The 8,240-nt window shown below is 51.6% G+C and overlaps 2 protein-coding genes across 2 annotated transcripts; one reads left to right on the top strand and one right to left on the bottom strand.

Moving 5' to 3' along the window:
* Nucleotides 1–216: 216 nt before the first annotated feature.
* Nucleotides 217–752, bottom strand: LOC134353241 (thioredoxin-like). The gene has a single exon (XM_063061271.1). It carries the CDS (start codon nt 727–729, stop codon nt 376–378), a length of 354 nt encoding a protein of 117 aa, XP_062917341.1. The 5' UTR covers nt 730–752; the 3' UTR covers nt 217–375.
* Nucleotides 753–1,219: 467 nt separating this feature from the next.
* Nucleotides 1,220–6,530, top strand: LOC134353242 (SERTA domain-containing protein 3-like). The gene is made up of 2 exons (XM_063061272.1): nt 1,220–1,359; nt 5,107–6,530. Exons 1-2 carry the CDS (start codon nt 1,300–1,302, stop codon nt 5,914–5,916), a joined length of 870 nt encoding a protein of 289 aa, XP_062917342.1. The 5' UTR covers nt 1,220–1,299; the 3' UTR covers nt 5,917–6,530.
* Nucleotides 6,531–8,240: the final 1,710 nt, after the last annotated feature.

Raw genomic sequence — 8,240 nt, forward strand, 5'->3', positions numbered from 1 at the left:
CCAGCACATTGTGTGTGTTTTGCTTCAAGGGAAAAGTGATGTTTTATTTTCTCCTGGAGGTCGTGCCTGCGAATGCAGATTCCATAAGTAATGGGGCTGTGAGCATAACTGGCATTCGTGAAGAATAAATTTTTTAAAAAACGCGAGCGGAGCTGCTGAGGTATTGGAACGAAGCACAAATTCTCCTTCTAACACCCAAGACAAGAACGACTGGGACGTTTACTTGTTCTAAGAAAACAGTGGATTGGAATATGTTACAGCCTAAAAGAGCGGATCGGCTCCGGTTCGATTGAGACAGCGCGATTCGAGACCTCATGCCAACAAGCAGGCACAAGGAAGCCCGGAGGCTTGGGAGGGACGAGTAGCCGGCTGGCTTTAATCCGGGCAGGGACCGCACTTCCCACCCCGCAGTTTCTGGATCATCTCTTCCAGGAGGCACCGGTTGGGTCCCTTGAACTGGAAGACCTTGGAGCCGTTCCTGTAGAACTGGAAGGTGGGGAACCACGCGATGCGGCAGCGCTGCACCACCTCCCTGGCCGCGTTGATGTCCACCTCGCAGAAGTGGACGTCCTGGTAGCGCTCGGCGAACTCGCCGAGGTACAGCCGGATCATCTGGCAGAACTCGCACCAGCTGGTGGAGAAGAGCACGACCACCAGCTGCCGGTGGCTGACCCGCAGCGCCGACGCCAAGTCCAGGACTCCGCTGACGGTCTTCACCCGGCTGTCCATCGTCGCCCCGCCTGAGTGAGACCCCCGGCCAATTACTGACGTCAGCCGACGTGGCACTCAAGCACTTTCCGCAACGCCATTGGTCAACGCCTTACGGTGGCCCTTGCCCTAGCCAATGGGCTCGGTCCTTTTCCATATCATAGCAACGAATGTTAAAAATATAAGACTGCGTACTCCACGCCAAATTATTACACATCGCCGCACATTTCATCATTAGTGATTCAACCGTTAACTGTGGCACATTTGTCAGAACATGTTTGAGCTGAGTTGTGTTTAAGGAACGAAATTTAAGACAAGAGCATGCTCTCCTCCGATTGATCCATGCTGTTGTCAGTCATGGTTCCTCCCCGCCTCTACCGTGATCGGTGGGGAGAGCAGCCAATCCGCGCTGGAGAGCGGGAGCCCTGCCCTCCCATTGGTCGTCAGACGCCGAGGTGGCACCAATGGCAGCGCCGAGGGGGCGTCTGCCTCCGGTCGGCGAGTCTTGATTGCCCGGAGCGCGGCAGCTGGGAAAAACAAGACGAAGTCGGCGGGGAGCGGGTAGTTGATGGCGGTCAGGCGGCGGCGGTGATGATGATGATCGGGGCGCTGAAAACTCCCGTGCAGAGTCGCTCGAAAGTAACTCAGCAGGTAGGCGATCTTGGGGGAATCCGCTTCACTTTGAAGGTTTTGTTAGTATTTTTTTTTGGAGCGCCCGCTATAACTAAGGGTGAGAGTGGGCTACTCGACGGAGCAGGCAGTGTGAACGGTCCCCAGGTGTCCTGGCAGGGACTTTGCGGCTGCTCTGGGACCCCCAGGGTTGGGGTCGGGTGCCGAAGTGCCGAGGAAGGTGGGGGTGGTGGTCGCTAAATGTCGTTGGGGGGGGCCAGAAGAGCTAGGGTTGCCCCCACTGCGCATGTGCGTGGCGCACAGGCTGGGAGTTGGAGTCCAGCGGAACTTCGGCTCTCTTTCCAAGTATCGCCTGGCGTTTGGGGGTGTTGTCCGAAGGGAGAGGCCGAAATCCGCTCGACGGGTTGTGGGGTGGGGGGGATGTGAGGGAGCCTTCCTCCCCCCACCCTTCAGCGGCTCCGAGGCTGGGTCGTGTGCCTACAATTCCCAGCGTGCCTCGGGCCTTTTTTAAAAAAAAGAACAGGTGGGACGAAGCTGCCGACTGGGCATGCGCAGTGGGTCCGGCGCAGATGGGCGGCCGGAGGCTCCGGGTTTCCGCCCACGGTCCGGCAGCGGAGGCGGCCGCCGGCGCGGGGGTGGGGAGGAGGGAGACGGGGCTGATGCTCACTCGGAGCACGGAGAAATGCAAGAATCCTCTCCTTTCAGGGGGCGACCAGGACTTTGAACACCGTAACCAGCGAGTGACACCCCCCCACCCCTGTTTATTAGGGAGCATGTCGAATTGTCGGGTGACCCATTAGCACTACAGACCAGGGTCTCTCTTGGGGGCTTGCTCGGTGGGTGCTGATGCTTTTCACTGAAATAAGAACGGGAGGGTTATTCCTTCTCCCTGGAAAACCACCGCACCCCGTTTTGAATACAATCCCTCTCTGAAACTCGCATGGGTAGAGAATTCACTCAAAATGCTTAGAGGGCTTTTTTTGGGGGGGGGTGGGAGGTGGTCTAACGTTTTACTGTCACTCATTCTTTTGGGCTGCTCTGCTGTTATATTTTTTCCGTGGATGCCTGCGAAGGGCAAGAATTTCCCGTTGAATGTGTTCTCTGGTGTTAAATTGAACTGTTGAGCTTGGAGAAAAGCAAAAGGGTTTGTGCAAGCGAACATGTTTGACGAGCCTGCCGCAGTTTTTCTGCTCTTGTGACTGTCAAAATTGATGCGGGGAATCTCTTCGTAGTATTCGAACCTATGTTTAGACTCGGGGGGGGGGGCGGGGGGTCACTAGTTGTAAGTATAGGGACTGGCTACTCGCAGTAAACAGGAATTTTTTTTGCTTGGGGTGTTTATAGGAACTGGTGCTGTCCATTATTATGTCCAATTAAAAAAAAACAAGTTGCTGACTTGATCTGACTACCCAACTGTTCTGTGCGTTTGTTTTTAATTTCGAACTTCCAGCATTCCAGGGGTTTAATTTGAAATGACATATCCAAGGCTGAATCGAGGTGTGAGTTGTGTGGGGGGGGATGCTGCGGGTGTTTCGGGGGCTGTTGGTGCAAATAAGTCAGGAGATCGTGGTTGAGGTGCAGACTGACTTGTGCAGTGTCCATGTTCCGGAGCGGGGGTGTGGGGAAGGAGAGGTACAGTATTTTAAATGAGGTGAGGTTATTACTTGTTTAGATTCTCTTGAATTGTTGAATCTACATGAAGCAGTCAGGTGGCGGAATGTACAAGGTTAAAGGAGTTGCTGTAATGATAAAGGAAAGCACATCTGTTCAGGTCAGATCTTGCTGCCCAAGGAAAGATGCACCCTGTGCTGCAAAGTTTCCTGGGATTAGTCCCCCGGGTGATGAATCTGTTACGGCTGGCTCTGGACTCTGTAAAGTTTAGAAAAATGGGGTGATCTCGTTGAATTTGTACAAAAATTTAAAGGGGTTATGCAAGTGTGTTTAAATTTAGAGGGGTTGATGCAGGTGCGTTTCCCTGTCTGAGGTGCTTGGAACCAGAAATCAGGAATACCAATTGAGGGACTGGCCGTTCATGACTGGGTTGAGAAGAAATTTCACCCTGTGAATCGAGAATCATTGAAATTCTCTATCTGAAGATTCCATGGAGTCACGGGTTGAACTGCAGGATAACACTGAAGTTTCAAAGTTCCAAATATGATTTATTATTGGAGAACATACATGTCACTACATACAACCCTGTGATTATTTTCCTGTGGGCATACTCATCAAATCTATAGAACAGTAACTGTAAACGGGATCAAGGAACAGCAAATTGTGCAAATGCAAATATAAATAAACAGCAACAAATAACAAAAGATAAAGAGTCCTTAATGTGAGAGCATCGGTTGTGGGAACGCCAGAAGTAGAACGAGTGTTGCTATCCCCTTTTGTTCAGGAGCCTGATGGCTGAGGGGTAGTAACTGTTCTTGAACCTGGAGTTGCGAGTCCTGAGGTTCTTGTACCTTCATGTACCTTGATGGTAGTGAGAAAGGAGCGTGCCTGGGTGGTGAGGATCTTTGCTGCATGCTGCTTTTCTGTGACAATTTCACTCAGTGAAAATAATTGAAATTCTGGTGAATTCCATGTAGTCATCAGTCAAATTTGAGGCTCAGACTGCAATTTTATGCAAAAGAAATCAGTGGTATTGGGGTTAATGCAGGAAATTTGGATCGAGGTGAAAGGTCAGTCGTGACAAAGGTCTCTCCCTTTACACGTGGCTAATGGTGAGAGATTTTACATTGTTTCGGGGAAGTGATTTTACGAAATAGACTCTAAGGAACTAAATTCACCCAGAGTACTTGATTCATTCCTGTTATTTCAAAAAGAGCCGTCCAGCAGCGACAGATTTGTAGTTTTTGTTCCTCACATTTTGATGTTTTTAAGATGATTTTCTCTTTTCTTCCTCCCATCAGTCCCAGATCTTTACCAGTATTTCTTAACGTTGTGCCAATTACTGAAAATCTACGTTCTGCTGAAGTAAATTGCACCTTCCTATTCACCCTGCTTGAGCCCTTCGGTGAAATCTCCCCTTGGACTTTTGAGTTATTAGGTGGTACGGTAGCACAGTGGTTAGCACAATACTTAACAGTGCCAGCGACCCAGGTTCAATTCCCACCACGGACTGTCGGGAGTTTGGTAGGCTGATTGGTCATTGTGAATCGTCCAGTGGCTGGAAGAGCTTATTCTACACTGTATCCCAATAAATTGCTCTTTGATGTTGGTAAATGCAAGGTCATCCACTTTGGAAAGAAAACTAAAAGAGCAGATTATTATTTAAATGATAAAAAATGGCAGCACGCTGCTGTGCAGAGGGACTTGGTGTGCTATGCATGAATCACAAAAGGTTGGCTTGCAGGCTATCAGGAAGGAAAATTGAATGTTGGCCTTCATTGCTAGAGGGACTGAATTCAAGAGCAGGGAGGTTATGCTGCAACTGTACGGGGTATCGGTGAGGCCGCACCTGGAGTACTGTGTGCAGTTGTGGTCTCCTTGCTTGAGGAAGGATATACTGGCTTTGGAGGCAGTGCAGAGGAGGTTCACCAGGTTGATTCCAGAGATGAGGGGGTTAGACTATGAGGGACTGTACTCGCTGGAATTCAGAAGAATGAGAGAAGATCTTATAGAAAGATAAAATTATGAAAGGGGTAGATGAGATGGAGGCAGGAAAGTTGTTTCCACTGGTAGGTGAGACTGGAACTAGGGGATGTGCTGGATACCTTGCTGGGCTCTTACTTATGCCACGTTAACAAAGTCTCTTTGCCTTGGCAGGTCCCAATGGTCGGGAAGGGTGTGAAGCGAAAGCGCCTTGCCGAAGGGGGCCTGGACTCCTTCCAGAATCTGGCCGACTGCCCACAGTCCTACAGCCTCAAGCGGCAGCTGGTGCTCAACACCTCACTGAATAAGATGCAGAGCGGGCGCGCGCTGCCCGAGCTCAGCCTCCGGCGCACCGTGCTGATCGCCAACACCCTGCGGCAGATCCAGGAGGAGATCCGGCTGGAGAGTAGCCAGCTGGTGTCGGCCATGGACTTGGAGGTGGGCGGGGCGGAGCAGGGCGTCCCGCGGGAGCCCTTGCCTTCGCGGCTGACCACAGAGAGCTACCCGGCCAGCTTTGGGGATGGCCTTGAGGACTACATGGCCATTGCCTCCGACGAAGACTTCTCCCTGTCCTCCGCCATTAACTCCATTCTCCGGGACCTTGACCTAGTCATCGACGGGAGCCCTCCGTTGTCGTCCCCACAGGACGCGGTAGAGACAATGGACCTAGCAGGGGAAGAGGGAGCTCAATCCTCAGATCCTCCTAGACCCCTGGAGTCGGTGTTTGGCAGTTTTGAGATCATGAGCTCCAGCTACCTCGTAGGTGTGACCTTGGACGACCTCTTCCTCGACATTGACACGTCCGTGTGCGACTGCGACGTAGCGGGCTCGGTTCCCGGCGGCCGGGTGGCTCCCCCGGGCCCGGCTGAAGATTCAGGCAAGAGTTTCCCCTCGTGCAATTCCTCGTCGCTTGGGGCCAGTCCGAGTTTAAGGACGGACCTAAATGACCTCGATCACATCATGGAAATCCTGGTCAGTTCCTAAGGAGCCATTATACTGTGACAGGACACTAACCTCCACTAGCCAAAGATGACGCCTCTCACCTAATACCCCACTCTTTCCCATCGCTCCCCCCAGAAAAAAAATCCCCTCTATGACTTGCTGGAGGGGAGGTAAACCAGTCCAGCCCCATGGCTCACGATCTACTCAGGGCCCTCAATCAGCATGGGGCAACACCTGTATTCGGTGAGGGAAGGTGGAAGGGACGAGGCTGTAACTTTTTAAAACAATCGATTTAGGTACTCCCAAGATCATTGAGCGAGTGTGCCTCTAGGCCACTGTGCAAGGTCCCAGGTGAGGTAGATCAAGGGTTTTTCACCTGGCAATGCGGTTGGGAGAATTTTTTTAAAAACTAATGATCGTATTGAATGTGCATTTTCTCTCTGGATTCTGCTTTTTAGTTTCTCCGCGAGTTCAGTTTTAAGGCTCTTTTTTTAAAAAAAGGAAAAGGGAAGACAGATCCTTTTCGCGTCTCCATTTGAACATGAAGAATTAAGAATGAAGCCGGTCCAGGTATATGCTGCTGGAAACCCATTCCAGAGATCTGGCTACCACGTAGAGGGGTCTCCTGCCCTCGTCAACATCTATCTCCCTCTCCCCCCCCCCCCTCCCCCCCCTCTCCCCCCCCCCCCCTCCCCCCCTCCCCCCCTCCCCCCCCCCCCCCCCCCCCCCCCCCCCCCCCCCCCCCCCCCCCCCCCCCCCCCCCCCCCCCCCCCCCCCCCCCCCCCCCCCCCCCCCCCCCCCCCCCCCCCCCCCCCCCCTCTCCCCCCCTCTCCCCCCCCCTCTCCCCCCCTCTCCCCCCCCCCTCTCCCCCCCCCCCTCTCCCCCCCCTCCCCCCCTCTCCCCCCCCTCTCCCCCCATACTGCTGGATGAATGAGGTTGGGAAATGTGACCACCAGTTAGCCTTCGAGCTGCGTCTCACAGGTCAGAGAGCAGAGGTTGGTTTTGGACTCGACAGTCTTGACGCTCAGGTCATTCCAGTTTCTTCACTCTCACCTGACAAGACCCTTGGAGACTTTGCACGTTTGCTGAACTTCTGAGATCAATCTCCTGCTTTCCTCCCACTCCCCACTTTGCCTTGCTCACTGTATCACCTCCACAGCCTAAATTTGCACTGTGGACATTTGACCGTCTAAAGGGGCGATGTGTGTGTGTGTGTTTTTATTTAAGCCTTGCCCCACAGTCATCCTGCTGCGGTGGTCCTGAGACGTCCTCTGCCTTAATGCCCTGGGTACTTCACAGGGGAAACGGGAGTCTGCTGTGGAGGCTCTCGCCTTTGTCCCGGAAGTGCCAGTCTCTCGTGTTATACAGTCCAAATGAAGTCGCCGAGCACAATGCCTTTGAACTAAGTCTCGCTGTTGGAAAATGAGTGAAAGTGGGCCACCTGGCAAAAAGAGAAAGAACCGTGTCAGCTAAATGCCTTTTGTGTAGCTTTTGGGTTCTCCTAAGTGACGTGGTGCTGGAACGGCCCTATACCGGGGGTTCCCAGCCGTTAATGGAGCGCCTGTGGACCCGCATTGGGAACCCCTGCTCTGTACTGATCATTTTTGATCTGGTCACTCGTTTTTGTCTACATTGCATTTTCTTTTTTATATACCACTTTGTGCGAGATGTAGGGTGCAATTCTTTCAGTAGCTCAGTTTTTGATCCTTTTCAATACAGGGGAGGGGTCTGTACCATTCAGTATTTTAGTAATTTTTTTTTAGGGTGTCTTGAATGTTTTCTGATGTATTAAGAGTATGGTCACAGCTTTGCAAAGCTGTGGTTCTTGTTCTGTTTTATAAGAGATATTAACGTTAAACAGCCATAATTGATGTTTCATAACCGCACTACAGGCACAGTTAAGTATTTTTAGACTTTGTTTCATGATGGCACATTGTATGGGGCAGAGTTTAGCAGTAATTAAGTTGAATATTTCTATTGGTTGTATATGCCACTTACTTTGTCTTCCTGTGTAAATTTTTTTTTAGTGGGTGGGTGGTGGGTTCAGATGGAGTGTAAATTTATAATGAAGGCAGCTTGCCTTTCCTGAGCCATTTCCAGAATTTGCTTCTTGCGTGGGGAAAAGCTGAGCAGCAAATCTGAAAGGCAAGACCAGTGATTCAGCGGATGAACGAGTTCTTCCTTAAAAGGGCTAGGTTTGGGATTAAGAACGCAAGGTCGGTTCTGCGAGGCAAGGTTTTTTGTGCTGTGGCCTTCAGAAAATCATGAAGCAATAAGTGTTTTGACGCAAAGCGAGGGAAGTGCCTCTGGGTTCTGCCGGGCTGCATGTCTGCATGCTCCCGGTCACCTATGGGAGAGTTTAACTT

Source organism: Mobula hypostoma, chromosome 10, assembly GCF_963921235.1.
Source record: "Mobula hypostoma chromosome 10, sMobHyp1.1, whole genome shotgun sequence".
In the NCBI taxonomy this organism is placed as follows: domain Eukaryota; kingdom Metazoa; phylum Chordata; class Chondrichthyes; order Myliobatiformes; family Myliobatidae; genus Mobula; species Mobula hypostoma.